This window comes from Chaetura pelagica, unplaced genomic scaffold, assembly GCF_000747805.2.
Source record: "Chaetura pelagica isolate M959 unplaced genomic scaffold, ChaPel_1.0 scaffold961, whole genome shotgun sequence".
In the NCBI taxonomy this organism is placed as follows: domain Eukaryota; kingdom Metazoa; phylum Chordata; class Aves; order Apodiformes; family Apodidae; genus Chaetura; species Chaetura pelagica.
The window spans coordinates 71,406-87,661 of NW_009952041.1; the positions used below are offsets into that span (position 1 = coordinate 71,406).

Below are 16,256 nucleotides of genomic sequence, written 5' to 3' on the forward strand. Positions count from 1 at the left end.
TTCCCCCTTGTCCTCTCCCTCCCTGCCCTTGTCCCAAGTCCCTCCCCAGCTTTCCTGGAGCCCCTTCAGGCCCTGGAAGGTGCTCTAAGGTCTCCCTGGAGCCTTCTCTTCTCCAGGCTGAACACCCCAACTCTCCCAGCCTGGCTCCAGAGCAGAGCTGCTCCAGCCCTCCCATCATCTCTGTGGCTCTTCTGGACCCTTTCCAACAGCTCCATGTCCTTCATGTATTGGGGACAGGCAGTGCCCTGGGGGGGCTGGGGCAGTGCCCTGCCAGGACCAGGCAGGGAGTTACCGTGTACTCGATGCTGACGGCCTCATGGAGACATTCCTCACATTTGGAGAAATTCTCCCTCAGCAGGGAAGCGTGGGCCAGGGCCAGGTAGTAGGCACAGGAGGGACCTTCCTCAAAGTTCAGCAGCTCGTGGGCAAGTGCCTGGTGAAGAAACTGGGGGGGGACAGCCCAGCAGGGTAGTGAGGAAGGCACAGGGAAACCATGGGCACCCCCAGCTCACACCTGGCTGGCTTTCCAGGAACAGAAAACAGGCAGGAGAGAACTTCCACCCCCCACCCCCTTTAAATATTCACCTCCATGAGTTCTGTTTTGCTTTAAGAAACTTTTTTTGCCTGGTGACATGAAGGCAGGCAGCACATTGCAGCAGGCAGAAGGATCCCCCAGCAGCAGCTGTGGGACAGGGACGTTCCACAGGTGACACCAAGACCACCCTGACACACACACACGAGTGTCTGGAAGAGGGAGTGGTGGTTCCTGGGAGCATCACATCATGCTCCTCATCTCTGGACGTGCAAGGAGGAGCATCTCTGCACTGTTTCTGACTCTGTTCCCTCTGCAGGCAGCAGGGCTGAGCTGAGGAGCACCGAGGACCTCGCCTGCCTGAGGTGACAAGTGTCCCCAAGCAGCGTTTTGGTCCCATCACTCTGGCCTCAGTTCTGCGTTTCTGGGCAGTGCTGGTTTTGCTCCCTCTGGTGCTCAGCACCTGGGGTTGCCACAGCTTGTTCCCTGAGCCCAGGAAGGGGAGTTGTTGGAGCCACCAGCTCTTTAGTCAGAACCCAGAAATGAGACCAAATCTCCCTTCCTGCTCCACACTGAGCTGACCTGGATGGCATTGACCTTCTCCAGGAATTCCACTGCCTTCATGAAGATGGTGCAGGGAGGTTGGCCAGGTCCTGAACCAGGGCTTGGGGCTGCAAGGAAACTTGTTGTCATCAGGCCCAAACTGGGCTTTTTATTTCTGAAGCAAGAGCAGGGGCTGAGACCCTGGTGGGGACAGAGGAATCCAGCAGTGGGGTGTAAAACCAGGGAGGCAGGAGGGGAGGCTGAAGCAGAGATGGAAGAGGCCTCCAGGAAAGCTGGGGAGGGACTTGGGACAAGGGCAGGGAGGGAGAGGACAAGGGGGATGGATGAAAACTGGAAGAGAGGAGATTGAGGTGGGACATGAGGAGGAAATGCTCCACCATGAGGGTAGTAAAGCACTGGAGCAGTTTAAAACCATTCCCCCTTGGCCTGTCACTGCACTCACTGGTGCAAAGTTTCTCCCTACCTCTCCTGTCCCCCTGCTGTGTAAGATGTGGGGAAGATGAGGCAGGGGCTGTGCTGCTTGCAGAAAGCTTCACCATTTCCAGCAGCACACGTGCCAGCCTCTTCCTGGTGCAGTCTGTGGTCAGTCTGTTCCAGCTGACAGTCCCCACCTTCTGCTTTTGCCCTTTGTGTTTCTCCTCTGAGCAGTTTCTCCCCTCCTGCTGCTGCTCACCATCCTCCCACACTGTTCCAAGCCCCCTCCTTGCTGGTGCCTGGCCACCTCCTGGCTCTGCCCAGTGTTACCTGGTGGGTCTGGGCTGGGAGAGCCCACAGAGCCAGCAGAAACATGCTCCTCCCCTCCTTCTCCCTCAGGGATGCCCTTCTCCTTGTCAAGCTGTGCCTGCAGGAGCTTCCTAGCCTCCCTGAAGGCCATTTCTGCCCGAGTACTGTCATCCTGCAGCTCATAAAACAAACCTGTGGGAGACAAAAAGCAGCATGAGCAGATAGCTGAGCCTTAGCAAAGGCTCATCCCTGAGATGAGAGCAGGAGAAGAAAGGCTGGAGCCACCAGGAGGGCAGGAGAAGAAAGGCTGGTTGGTTTGGTACCTGACAGAGTCCAGGCCACAGTGCTGGGTGGCTCCAAGGAGCAGGCCATCTCAAAGAAAATCTCTGCCTCTTCATAGTGCTGCAGCATGGCAGCCACAGTAGCACAGAGCAGCAAGCTGGGGACAGGGAAGGACTGGTCAGCCTTGCAGGAGCTGGGCAGGGGGGTGGGGTACACCCCCACCCACTGGGATCACACAGCACCTTTGGATGTGATGAGGATCCAGAAAAAGAGCCTGCTGGAAGCACTCCTGGGCTTTGGTTGGGTCCTCAAGCAGGAGGTTGAACACTCCATAGTCCAGCCAGGATTGGATGTTGTGCTGGTCCTGGGATAATCTCTAGATACCAGAGAACCTTGCTGGAGGGAAAGCTGCTGCAACCACACCCAGCACACCCAGACTGGGGAGCCAGCTCTGGAATGACCACAGCTGGAATGACCTCTGGCCACCCCAGCCCAGTTTAGCAACAATCAAGCCCTTGTTTATCACATGCTGGGTCTTCTCTTAAGCAGCATCTGCTGGAAAGGCTCCTTCACCTGACAAAGGTCCTCCAGCTTCAGCTGACCTCCTCCCAGCCTCCTGGCAGGGGGCCCAGTGTCCCCAGTGCTGAGCCAGCCCACCTTTTGGACCAGCTGATCCCATTTCCCCAGGTCCTCAGCGACCTGGCCAGGCTCTGTCTCACATCCTCCAGGGAGCAGCATCTCCCTGGAAAATCCCTCACACTGCCCTAGAATCCTGGTGACATTCCCCTCCTCCCTCCCCATCCACCCATCAGGGCTGGGTTTGCTGCCTGCCAGCCCAACCACCCCGGAGGTGGGCAGGAAAGCCCAGGAGCTCCCTCACCTGTTGGTGGTAGAAGTTTGCCAGCTCATAGTCCTTGTCGAGCTCAGCTTCTTGAGCAAAGAGGCAGAGCTGCTCCTCGGTCAGGGGGGTGGGAGGGGAGGGAGAAACAGCTTCCTGGGAGAGGAGCTGGGAAGGAGAGAGACAGAGTTTTAGCCCTGAAGAGGGTAAGAATGGTTCCAGTGTTCCCATTCCAGCAGCAGTCCCCAGCCCAGCACCATCCTGACCACAGCCTGGGGGGTTGGAAAGGCCAACTGTCCTGGCTCCCCTGTGTGGTGGGACACAGGCCTGGCATTCCCAGGAAAGAACCAGGGCAATGTCCATTATCTGCAGGCAAGAGAAGTAAAAGCATCCCCTAGATCAAGGTCACTTCAAACTTCCTCTGAGGTGTCACTTCCTGGTGACCATAGTTCCTGGGAGAAGGTCTGTGCTCTGCAGGGGGAGTGGCAGCTGGAACCCACCAGGAACCAGGCACAGCAGCTTGTCATAGACACAAGGAATGGTCTGGATTGAAGGGACCTTAAAGAACATCTAGATCCAACCCCCCTGCATGGGCAGGGACACCTCCCACCAGCCCAGGTTGCTCCAAGCCCCATCCAACCTGCCCTTCAACACTGCCAGGGATGGGGCAGCCACAGCTTCCCTGGGCAACCTGGGCCAGGCTCTCACCACCCTCACAGCAAATCAATAACTCCTTATGTTTAACCTAAACCTCCCTCTTCCAGTTTCCCACCACCCAGGTTCCTCCCTACCTGGTTGAGATCAATGTGCATCTGGTCCATGAGGTACACGTTGAGCTCACAGAGGAATTCCTGGAGCTGCTCCTGGGTCTCAAATGCCATGATCTTTAGGTATTTCTCCCTCACAATCTTCACGACAGCATACTGTGGAGCCACGTGAGGGTTGGACAAGGCAGGACCCCTCTGAGCCCCCCCACCAGCTCCCTGAACACCCTGAAGCTCCAGCTCAGTTCTGAGGCAGAATTAAGCCCAGCACTGACAGCAATCATAGAATCATGGAGTGGTTTGGGTTGGAAGGACCTTAAAGACCATCTAGATCCAACCCCCTGCATGGGCAGGGACCCCTCCCACCAGCCCAGGTTGCTCCAAGCCCCATCCAACCTGCCCTTCAACACGGCCAGGGATGGGGCAGCCACAGCTTCCCTGGGCAACCTGGGCCAGGCTCTCACCACCCTCACACCAAAGAATTTCCTCCTCATATGTCACCTAAATCTCCCCTCTGCCAGTTTTAATCCCTTCCCCCTTGTCCTCTCCCTCCCTGTCCTTGTCCCAAGTCCCTCCCCAGCTTTCCTGGAGCCCCTTCAGGCCCTGGAAGGTGCTCTAAGGTCTCCCTGGAGCCTTCTCTTCTCCAGGCTGAACACCCCAACTCTCAGCCTGGCCCCAGAGCAGAGCTCAAGTCAAAAAAGCAAGCAGGGGTGAACTCCTTTCCCACCTCCCAGCCTGGCTCTCCCTGACCCATCAGTGCCTCTCGAGGGACAACTCAGGGACAGGGTTGGTCCCCTGGGCACAGAGAGGGGGACTCTGGGCAGACCTGAGAGAGGGGAACCCCTTTTTTCTTCCAGGCTGGACTGGGAGTCTGCAAGAGCTTTGCCTTCCCCTGCTCCCAGCAGGGGCCAAGGGGTGTGAGCAGCTTTGGGGCTCCCCCTCTTTCTGGTTCTCCTGGTGTGGGACCAAAGCAACCGCCCTGTTGGGGGGGAACCTGTTCCCTCCCCTGCCTGCTGTACCAGCCCCAGGTGGCAGGAAAGGGATTCTGGAGCAACACATCACACTCTTTAAGTTCCCACCCCAGAGCAGCAGTGGTTCTTACAAGACAAATCAAGTATGGAAATGAAAAGCACCATCTTACCTGGAGCTGTTCCTTATAAACCAGTTTCTTCCCAGAGCTAGCAAGCTCACAGCTCAGCTGAAGCTTCTGTTCCTCCAGGTTGGGGGGCTCTATTGCTCCCCACTGAGGCAGCTGCTTCCCAAAGAGCTCCTGGTATTCCTTGAGGATGGCAACAGCCAGGTTCCTGACACAGTTGTGATAACCCTCCACAGCCTAGGAAATCAAGAACCAAACCTCCCATTCCTGCCACCAGCCCTGCAAATGGGTTTGAGCTGCCAGAGCCCATCATCTCCACCTGACTCAAGTCTCAAGTGATTCTGGCATGAAGCCTCTCCTGCCCACACCCCAGGGCTGTGCAAACATCTCCATGTCAATACAAAAGATCCTTCAGGATTAGGTATTTCTCCTGCTCTATTTCCCCCCCCCCCACACTCAGAGCCCAGTGTTTCAATCATCATCTCCTCCACAGCAGCATCACTGACTGGAAGCCAAACAGATCTCATTTGCTGGGATCCTTCTCAACCCTCTGGAGCTGAGCCTGTAAACTCCATCATCTGGTGGCAGAAGATTCCAGGAGCTGCAATGATCACCATGTGAGCCCCAGCCAGCCCAGCACCCACCACTTCTGCAGCTGCAGTGGGGTCAGTTATTCAAGTGCTGCTTCTTTCCCTTGGGATTAACCATGGCAGGGGCCACCTGGGGGCACTTCTCCTCCAAGGGCTGCTCTGCACCCACAGAAGAGGAGCCAGTGCTCTCACATCATGTCCAGAGGGTGTCTCTGGACACACAAAAGTCCTCAAAACTCCTGGGTGACCTGAGGGTGGTCGGGGCTGATGCATGTTTGTCTGGGTCTGACATGGGAGACAAGACACTGTTGGGAGTGCCTGGGGCAAACAGAAGGTTCTGGTGGGCTCTTTTCCCAGCCTCCTGTCCCCTTCCCTTCCTTTGGACCTTTCTCTTTCCCATAGGCTGGGTGGCAGTGATGCAGCCCAGCAATGATTTCCCAAGGTGAAGATAACACACCCAGAAATCATTCTGGGTATTTCCTCTTCAAACCTAATCTCTCTGCTGCTGCAGGGCTGGGATTGAGATTGGAGAGTTTCCTGGGTGAGAGATGAGGGCAGGGGGAGGGGACAGGGAGGTGGCAGGGAGAGGGGACAGAGGGGTAACAGGTTCTTGCACCTACCATCTTGGCTCCTGAGGTCCGGGGAGGCAGCAAAGGGCGAGGAGGAATCAGCTCCTTGACCCTGTCAAGGAGAGGACAGAAGAGATCAGCCAGACACACCACCAGCAGTGCTGGTTTGTCCTGGAGGCAGGTGGCCTGTAGTGCAAGGGCTCCAGCTTGTCATTCTGTCCCTGTCCTCGTGGGGACATGGGGACGGGGGACACTGAAGTCTGACCAAGAGCTAACAATCAAACCCAGGGACCTACATTCAGTGCTTGTAACTCAGACTCACGGACTGGTTTGGGTTGGAAGGGACCTTCAAGATCATTCAGGCCCACCCCCTGCATGGGCAGGGACACCAGGCTGCTCCAAGCCCCATTCAACCTGCCCTTCAACATTGCCAGGGATGGGGCAGCCACAGCTTCCCCATAAATACTGGGAAACAAAGCCTGGAGGGGAATGAAGACCCTGTTGTACTGCTCTGGGGTCTCTGTTTTGGAGAGGAGTGGCAGGGAGAGGTCAGCTGGGATGAACAAGTGTTTTCCCAACACACCAGATGCCACTTCTTAAAGCAGTCTGTCCAAAACATCACTGAATGGTTCTGGTTCAAAATGACCCATAAGATCATCAAATCCAACCATGAACCCAACTCTACCCAGCCCAGTGCTGACCCACATCCCTCAGCACCACATCTACAGGCCTCTGAAACCCCTCCAGGGATGGGGATTGAACCCCCTCCCTGGGCAGCCTGGGCCAGGGGTTGATGACCCTTCAGGGAAGAAGTTTCTCCTAAGATCCCACCTCAGCCTCCCCTGGTGCAACTTGAGGCCGGTTCCTCTTGTCCCATCCCTTGTTCCTGGGGAGCAGAGCCCACCCCCCCTGGCTCCAACCTCCTCTCAGCAGCTGCAGAGCCAGCAGGTCTCCCCTCAGCTCCTTGGCTCCAGGCTGGACACCCCCAGCTCCCTCAGCTGCTCCTGCTCCCACTTGTGCTCCAGCCCCTTCCCCAGCTCCCTTGCCCTTCCCTGGACACGCTCCAGCCCCTCCATGTCCTTCTTGTCCTGAGGGGCCCAGAACTGACCCCAGGATTGGAGGTGCCCCCTCCCCAGTGCCCAGCACAAGGGGACAATCACCTCTAGACCTGCTGGCCACCCCATTCCTGATGGCAGACCAGGATGCTATGGACCTTCTTGGCCACTTGGGCACACTGCTGGCTCAACGTTCAGCTGCTGTCGATCAAAAGCCTCTCCCTAATTCCCAGGGGGTTTGGCTGCAGCCCTCGGATGGTCCATGAGGAGCTCTCCAAGTGGGGGACACCAGCTGTTCAGCCCCGTTTCCACCCTGCAGGGATGAGGTGGCAGCCCCAGGGGGTCCCTACGCACCGGTCGCTGAGCTCCTCTCGGGTCCGCTTGGGCACCAAGGCCTTGTCCAGCTTTATCTCCAGCAGCAGGAAGGTTCCTGCCTCACTGTACTGCTGGGGAGACAAACATTGTCCTCTCAGGGTCGTGCTGCCCAGAGCCATCATGGCTGTGATGAAAGACTGAGCACAGAGCTCCAGATCTTCAGCAAATCACAGAATCCCAGACTGGTTTGGGTTGGGAGGGACTGAAAGATCATCCAGTTCCAACCCCCCTGCATGGGCAGGGACACCTCCCACCAGCCCAGGTTACTCCAAGCCCCATCCAACCTGCCCTTCAACACTGCCAGGGATGGGGCAGCCACAGCTTCCCTGGGCAACCTGGGCCAGGCTCTCACCACCCTCACACCAAAGAATTTCCTCCTCATGTCCAACCTCAATCTCCCTCTGCCAGTTTTCATCCATCCCCCCTTGTCCTCTCCCTCCCTGCCCTTGTCCCAAGTCCCTCCCCAGCTTTCCTGGAGCCCCTTCAGGCACTGGAAGCTGCTCTAAGGTCTCCCTGGAGCCTTCTCTTCTCCAGGCTGAACACCCCAGCTCTCCCAGCCTGGCTCCAGAGCAGAGCTGCTCCAGCCCTTGGATCATCTCTGTGGCTCCTCTGAACCCTTTCCAGCAGCTCCATGTCCCTCCTGTACAAACTGCAGAGCTTCACCTTCAAACTGCAGCTCTCCTTCTAACTGCAGAGCTACAGCTTGTTTTACAACCTGCCCTCAGAACAATTGACACCAAAATTCAGCTCAAGAAACCAATCTGGGAAAAAGGAGACAGCTGGGAGAATCCATCTCCTTGGCATGATGCATCCTAGATGTTCTGAGGCAGAAGCCAAAATAGGAAAGAACCCTTTTAAAATCAACTCCTGATTATTTACAGAGACTTTCCACAGCCCAAAGCTGCACTGCCCTCCAGCTGGATGTCACTGGAAGAACTCCAGGACAACATTTACGTAAAACATCCCCTTATCCAGCTCATTCCTGAAGAATTTAATTGCCTGGGAAGCTGTGAGCCAGAGACACAGCAATGACATTCCTTCTCTTTGGAGAGACATCAATTACCTGTCCATCAGGGCTGTGCTGGGTGGCATTTTCAGCTTCTCCAGTGGCATCTAACAGGATCTGGGATGTGCCAGACATCTAGAGAACAAAAAGAGAAGATGTCTCTTGTTTCAGCTTCAGTAAACCTCACACCTTCCCAAGCTGTGGCAGCATGGACTGAAATGTCAAGATAATGAGAAGTTCTCTCTTGGCTGAGGCAACACAGTAGCAGGACCTGGTTTCAACTCCTTCTGGGCTGGGAATGGAGCAGCCAAGTCACAATATCCCCTCTCCAGACCTTACCCTTCTGCTGGAATCTTTCTCCTTGTTGGTTTTGTCTTCTCTCTGAGCATTGCTGAGAGCACTGGAGTGGGGGGTACTGAGTCCTGGACCTTCCTTATTCTGACTGAGCTTCCTCCTGAGATCCCTCAAAACACTGTGCTGGCTTTTGGTCTGGAAAAAGAAAGAGGGAACAGAGGGAAGCAAGAGATAAACTGGGCTTCTCCATCCTTAGCCTCTCCCACTGCAAAACAGGGTCCTAAGTGCATTAAAGAGATTCACATGTTGGTTCTTCCCCCCTCCTAAAATTTTAGCTGGGGGTGCTCAAGGGCAGCTCTGACACCACGTGGCTGTGGAGCCTCAGGTGAGGCCACTAAAGGAGATGTTGGAGAAAACCTCAGCAGGGTCTCCTTGTCTCTTCTCCAGAACTGCATGGTCACTGCTGGCCCTTGATTCCTGCCTGAGCTAGGTGGGAGACAGGCTGGAGCCCACCCTGTGCTCCCCCATTCCTGACCCACTGGCCTGAATTCCTGCCTTAACCCTGGACCTGCCCTCTTGCTACATGGGTTAGCAAGAACTGAGGAGGTGCTGGGGAGAAGATGGAGCAGATGTGCCCAAAGGAACAGCCCAAAGCATCCACAAAACCAGAAAAGAACAGAGAGAGCACATGTCACTTGTGACAGGTAAATGCTACAGGGCAGGGAGCACCATGCAGCCATTATTCAGAGTGGATTGGGTTGGAAGGGACCTTAAAGATCATCTAGATCCAATCCCCCTGCATGGGCAGGGACCCCTCCCACCAGCCCAGGTTGCTCCAAGCCCCATCCAGCCTGCCCTTCAACACTGCCAGGGATGGGGCAGCCACAGCTTCCCTGGGCAGCCTGGGCCCGGATCTCACCACCCTCACACCAAAGAATTTCCTCCTCATGTCCAACCTCAATCTCCCCTCTGCCAGTTTTCATCCATCCCCCTTGTCCTCTCCCTCCCTGCCCTTGTCCCAAGTCCCTCCCCAGCTTTCCTGGAGCCCCTTCAGGCCCTGGAAGGTGCTCTAAGGTCTCCCTGGAGCCTTCTCTTCTCCAGGCTGAACACCCCAACTCTCCCAGCCTGGCTCCAGAGCAGAGCTGCTCCAGCCCTTGGATCATCTCTATGGCTCCTCTGGACTCTCTCCAACAGCTCCATGTCCTTCTTGTGCTGGGGACCCCAGCCCTGGCCCCAGCCCTGCAGGGAGGGTCTCAACAGATCAGAGCAGAGGGGACAATCCCCTCCCTGGCCCTGCTGTTCACTCTGCTGGTGACAAAGCCCAGGACAGGGTTGGTTTCTGGGCTCCAGCTCATGTTGCGCTTCTCAACACTCCCAAGTCCTTCTCCTCTCGGCTGCTCCAAATCCATTCCCCACCCCACCCGTATTTGTGCTGGGGTTGTGCTGACCCAGGTGCAGGACCTTGCCCTTGGCCTTGTTGAACTTCATGAGCTTGACATGAGCCCACAGAGGCAAAGCAAAGAGCTGCTGTGTGTGCTGAGCCACAGCAGGAGCAGGGAGGCAGGGGAAGGGCTGGAATTCCCCCAGCTCCTGTGGCCAGGGCAGCAGCACCACAGGGAATGTGGGCAGAAAATCCAGGCTGGGCATCCACCCTCCTGAAACAAGCTCAGGTCTGTTCCAGGGGGACTGTGGGAAAATGAAGATGTTACTGTCAGTGCTAGTAACAGAGAGGGGGAGGGAACTCAAAGACAAATAAAGCTGGTGAGCTGGTGCTGGGAGCTCCTGGGACAGCTTGGGTTGTTGCCTGGGGTAACACTCTCCTCTCACAGCCACTGTTTGCTCTTCCCAGCAACCCAGCTCCTGTGCCCATGTTCCAGACTGGGGAGAGCAGAGGGTTCTTCCAGCCCTGCCTGCCCAGCTGCTGGCAGGGAAGGGAGTGGAGGGAGATCCAGAGCTTGGCCCAGCCTCTCCCAGCCCCCAGAGCAGCTCCTGCACACCCAGCAGCCTGCACAGCAGAGCCTGTCTCCCTGATTTTCTCCATCACCAGAAGGACAGTGGAGTTTCAGAGCCAGCCTCTACCATCCTGCCTGCTCCCAAACTCCAGGCTGCTCATCCTGCCTGCTCCCAAACTCCAGGCTGCCCATCCTGCCTGCTCCCAAACTCCAGGCTGCCATCCTGCTTGCTCCCAATCTCCAAGCTGCCCACAGTCCCAGTTCCCAGCCCCTCTCTGTGCAGCCCCAGCAGCAGGGCTGGCTCAGGCTGCCTGCTCTGCCCTCACCTTCAGCAACACCTCTCTGTCATGGTAGGGGCAGACAGGGAAAGCTCCTCGGATCTGCCTCACCCCAGGGCACAGCAAAGGCAACATGTTGACATAGGCCACACCATGGAAGAAAATCTGCTTGTCCTCATCTCCCTGGAAACATGGAGCAAAAAGGGCTGAGACACTGAACAGTCTGTTATTCTCTGTAAGGAAACAAGGTCACTGGTCCCATTAGGAAGAGGCCACACAGCAGACTGATGTCCCTGAGGAGCCAGTGTGGCTCTCTGTCACTGGCACACAACCAAGACAACCTGGATGAAAAGCCTGGAGTCATTCAATATGTGGAATATCAATTGTATCCCAGCCCCTGCAGAGCAGCTTTTCTCTCTGGTGCTGGTTCTCAGGACGGTCTTTTCAAGGTACAGCTGCAAAGTGACCAACCCTGTGGGCAGAGAGCCAAACAACCATTAAAATTGCTCTGCAGCTCAGAGGTGACCAAAGCCAGGCAGCTCAGGAGGTGACCAAAGCCAGGCAGCTCAGGAGGCTTGAGAGTCTGGGCTAGCAGCAGACTGGGAAGGGCAAGGGAGAAGGAGCTGCAAAATCCTGGCACAAGCAAGGGCTGGAAGGGTTTTATCCCAGTTTATATGACTTTGCCCTGGAACCATTAGGAGCTCTCACACAAGCAGGAACAGCCCCAGGAGCTGAGGGGGTGTGTCTTTGTTAAACCACCCGAGTTCATGTGGCAAAACATCACTTACTTACACCTCGAGAATGATGGGGTGGATTTCTTCAAGATGCCCCAAACTCCCCTTGGCTGATGAGAAGGTCAGTGAATGACCTCAGTTCTCAAAAAGCTCCCTTTCCCTGCCCCCTTTCCACCCAGCTACTCCAGACTGTCAGTGAGAGGAAAAAGATCACCCTCTGTCTATTCAGCAGCTCTCTGGGGAGATCCATCCCTTGACAAAGCCTCTAGTTCTCAGACTCACTTTGGCTGCTTCAAGGCTGGTTTGGGAATGACAAAAGCACCCGAAGGGAAGTGCTCAACCATGCAATGCTGCTCCCCAGCCACAACGAGGAATCCCCTTTTCTTCCTTTTTACCTTGTCAGCTTTGCTGGTTTTCCCTTTGCTGGGTGAGGGCAGGACCATCCTGCAGATCTCCACGGGCCAGCAGCGGCACTCGGCCACGCGCTGCTGCAGGCTGGGACAGGGAGAGAGGGGGTGTTGGAAGGGACCTCTGGAGATCCCCCAGCCCAACCCCTGCCAGAGCAGGGTCACCTCCAGCAGATCCCACAGGAACACTCCAGCTGGGTTTGGAATGTCCAGAGAAGGAGCCTCCCCAGCCTCTCTGGGCAGCCTGTCCCAGGGCTCTGCCACCCTCACAGGAAAGAAGTTGTTCCTCATGTTCAGCTTGACCCTCCTGTGCTCCAGCCTGTGCCCATTGCCCCTTGTCCTGTCACTGGGCACCCTGGGAAGAGTCTGGTCCCCCCTCCTGCCACCCCCTGGAGATACTGACCAGCACTGATCAGATCCCCCGTCAGCCTCCTCCTCTCCAGCTGAGCAGCCCCAGCTCTCCCAGCCTTTCCTCACAGGCAGATGCTCCAGCCCCTCAGCATCTCTGTGGCCCTGGGCTGGGCTCTCTCCAGCAGCTCCTTGTCCTTCATGAACTGGGAGCCCAGAACTACACATGGTGCTCCAGATGGGGCCTCAGGGGGGCAAGAGAACCTCCCTTGACCTACTGGGCACCCTCTTCATGCCCCCAGGGTGGCCCTCTTGGCCACAAGGACACACTGCTGCCTCATGGTCAGCCTGTTGTCCCCCAGAACCCCAAGATCCTTCTCCCCAGAGCTGCTCTCCAGCAGCTGCCCGTGTTTATCACCTATATGGTCCAGCTCCCTCCTGAGCCCATCCCTCAGCTCTTGCCGTCTCACCAGGCCAGAGCAGGGGGGCAGGAAACCTCTCTGACCTGTTGGCCACCCTCTTCATGCCCCCAGGGTGGCCTGCTGGCCACAAGGACACACTGCTGCCTCGTGGCCTGTTGTCCACCAGCTCCTTCTCCCCAGAGCTGCTCTCCAACAGATCAGCCCCCAAAGAAGGACACTGAGGAGATGCAGAAACCAAGCTACCAACCACATCCCCCTCCTTTCTGCCATGGCAACCCCCAAGCACCCCCCTTGGGTTTGCTTTGACCCAGCCAGCACCCTCAGGCCACAGGAACATGGGTGCTTTGGGACAGGCTTGGTACATTTTCTTCTCCATCCACTGCTGTGTTCTTTTATGACCCAACCAGCTATAAAACCATGGTGAAAGCAGCACACCAGGTTTTTCTCTCTCCCCTGGTTCCTTCAGAAACGAAACAAGGAAGAAGCAGCATGATTCACTTTGGTAGAAATCCCAAATTGTGCAGAGCAAGTGGACCCTGAGCTCCCATCCAACGTGCCTGGTAACTCTGAAAGCAGAGGGCAGGCAGATAAAAAGTGCCAGGGAAACAGCTTTTTTTAAAAATCCAACCAGATAGGAGGATTTTCACCCAGAAGGAGTCATTTGGCTCAGAATCTCACAGCCACGATGCAGCTGAGGCCAGGAATGGAGCAGGACTCCAAGAGATGGAGCTGGAGTGGGTCAAGGTAAGGTGGGCCCAATAAAAAAAGGGACTGAAAAGTGCCCACGTGGGTTTGAATGTCTTGGGAATTCTGCAAAACTTCAGGAGTGGCTCCTAGGAGACCTGTGTGGGCCACTCCATGTCTGCTCACCAAGAATCTGCTGCCCCTTCCTTCTAACTGTGGAGGGAACAGCCTCCAGCTCCAGCTGCTGGCAGCACCAACCAGCCCCTGGGGACAGGAGCTACAGCCACTTCATCTTCTCCCACCACAGTAGAAATGATCTGTTCTCCTGCTCCAGGGGACACCTTTAGCCAACAGCCAGCCAGAGTATCCCAGACTGGTTTGGGTTGGAAAGGACCTTAAAGATCATCCAGTCCCACCCCCCTGCATGGGCAGGGACACCTCCCACCAGCCCAGGTTGCTCCAAGCCCCATCCAACCTGCCCTTCAACACTGCCAGGGATGGGGCAGCCACAGCTTCCCTGGGCAACCTGGGCCAGGCTCTCACCACCCTCACACCAAAGAATTTCCTCCTTATATCTAAACTCAATCTCCCCTCTTTCAGTCTAAAACCATCACCCCTTGTCCTGTCACCACAGCCTCTGGGGACAGGAGCCACAGGAGGCAAAGCAGAGCCACTGTTTGACCACCTGAGAGGAGTGAGAGCACCTGCATGGTGCTGGTCCCCCATGGTGCACCTGTTGAGGCAGGTCCCTCAGCTGAGTGTTCTGGGGAGGTTTCTCCCCCCTGCTCTGTGCTGAAAGGGGGGTTCCCTGGTCCCTTACGTGGCAACTGCAGCAGGGTCCAGGTAACAGCGTCTTTCCATGTCCCAGATGATTCTCCTGGAGGTTTCTGCCTGCATCCTGAACTCCCTGTCCTGTGAGAAAGAGAGTGTGGTGAGAGGCAGGGAGCAACCCCTGGAGGGGCTTATCTGCCCTGGGAGGAAAGGCTGGGAGAGCTGGGGCTGCTCAGCTGGAGAGGAGGAGCCTGAGGGGGGATCTGATCAGTGCTGGTCAATATCTCCAGGGGGTGGCAGGAGGGGGGACCAGACTCTTCCCAGGGTGCCCAGTGACAGGACAAGGGGCAATGGGCACAGGCTGGAGCACAGGAGGGTCAAGCTGAACATGAGGAACAACTTCTTTCCTGTGAGGGTGGCAGAGCCCTGGGACAGGCTGCCCAGAGAGGCTGGGGAGGCTCCTTCTCTGCAGACATTCCAACCCCCCTGGATGTGTTCCTGTCGGATCTGCTGGAGGTGACCCTGCTCTGGCAGGGGTTGGGCTGGGGGATCTCCAGAGCTCCCTTCCAACCCCAGCACTCTGTGACTCTGGGATACAGCCTGCATGTATCCCAGAATGGTCCCTGGCAGATTTGCCCAGCTCCCCAGGCCACCCTAGCAGTGGGTGTTCACTCCTCCCTGCAGACACCAGAGCCCATCAGGACCCAGTTCCTGGCTCACAAGGACAGGGCACAGCTCAGGAGTGGGCAGTGGGGATCAGACCCAGAGAACACTCCTGCATGGTTGCTGTCCCAGGAGAACCATCTCCACATCTGGACCAACCACCTCCATTCCTCCTATAACATCTCTCCACAAGCCTTGCTCAGTCTCTTCAGCCAGACCTGCTGTTCTCCTCCAGCCAGGACACCCCCTCACCTCTCTTTTGTTGAGCTCTCCATCCTCATCCTCATAGGGACCACCAGTGATGAAGGAGTTGGGGATGGTCAGAGCTCCTGGGGCCATGATGTTAGTCAGGGGCCATTTTTTGGGCCGGGGTAAAGGCTCTTTCTCACCAGCAGGTTTCAGGACACCATCCTTGAAGAGCAAGAGGGCCTCTCTCTAGAGAGACATGAGAATGGAAGGATTTGGAACTCCAAGTGACAGCTGCTCTGATATGGGTCTAACCAAGCAAAGCAACAATGGCCTGGCTTGGAAAATGCTCTTCACCACCCACACCCAATGAAGGGATAAAAACAAATAAAGAGCCACGTGAGCAAACAAGGAGAAATGTGTCAGTTTAAATGCAAATCTTGCCCAACAGACCTTGGTTTGTGTTAAAGAATCATGTTGTGCCACAGAGCCCCTGAGGACTCCCAACAAAGGCTGCTGTTGCACAAGCACAGGAGCTGAACACCCCAAGGGCCTGGACACTGGTTCCACGGGGTGTAGTGTGGGATAATAATCCAGTTTGGAGCAGCTCAAACCCTCCTCACCATTCCTGGAGGAATCCTCACCTCTCCAGCTGCTGGGACTTGCAAACAAACCATGTAGCTTTGCAGGGGTCCAGCAGGACCAAATGCTTCAGGGACTGAATAAACTGCCTCCAGGGTGACACTCAGGAGGTTCCCATTGGAAAGCTGCTCTGCAGGAACCAAGGGCTCTTGGGAGGACACAGTCACTTCAAGGCCACCCTGGGACACAAGGATAAAGCCAAGTCAGTAACTAGACAGTGATAATTCTCCTGCTCTTGAGGGAGGAGCAAGCAGAAACCCAAGGATGTCTAACATATTCTGCTCAGATATGCAAGAAAACGGACCAGCACAGGAAAGGAATTTCAAAATCAGTTTGCCTGGGTTGGAGCTGGGAGATTTAAGTTGGACATGAGAAGAGAAGGCCCCAGGAAGACCTTAGAGCACCTGCCAGGGCCTGAAGGGGCTCCAGGAAAGCTGGGGAGGGACTTGGGACAAGGGCAGGGAGGGAGAGGACAAGGGGG

The 16,256-nt window shown here is 56.2% G+C and overlaps 1 protein-coding gene across 1 annotated transcript in view; it reads right to left on the reverse strand.

The window, feature by feature from the left end:
* Positions 1–16,256, reverse strand: part of CFAP70 (cilia and flagella associated protein 70) — a 29,147-nt gene that overhangs the window by 8,292 nt on the left and 4,599 nt on the right. The window contains exons 5-20 of the mRNA XM_010002669.1: positions 15,778–15,954; positions 15,200–15,382; positions 14,334–14,425; positions 12,048–12,147; positions 10,967–11,101; positions 8,734–8,883; positions 7,368–7,459; positions 6,010–6,070; positions 4,845–5,036; positions 3,731–3,862; positions 2,982–3,107; positions 2,344–2,477; positions 2,143–2,258; positions 1,781–2,011; positions 1,115–1,203; positions 293–445 (exon numbers count right to left, since the gene is read on the reverse strand). Coding sequence (XP_010000971.1) covers positions 293–445; positions 1,115–1,203; positions 1,781–2,011; positions 2,143–2,258; positions 2,344–2,477; positions 2,982–3,107; positions 3,731–3,862; positions 4,845–5,036; positions 6,010–6,070; positions 7,368–7,459; positions 8,734–8,883; positions 10,967–11,101; positions 12,048–12,147; positions 14,334–14,425; positions 15,200–15,382; positions 15,778–15,954 — 2,163 coding nt within the window. The remainder of the gene's footprint in view (positions 1–292; positions 446–1,114; positions 1,204–1,780; positions 2,012–2,142; positions 2,259–2,343; positions 2,478–2,981; positions 3,108–3,730; positions 3,863–4,844; positions 5,037–6,009; positions 6,071–7,367; positions 7,460–8,733; positions 8,884–10,966; positions 11,102–12,047; positions 12,148–14,333; positions 14,426–15,199; positions 15,383–15,777; positions 15,955–16,256) is intronic.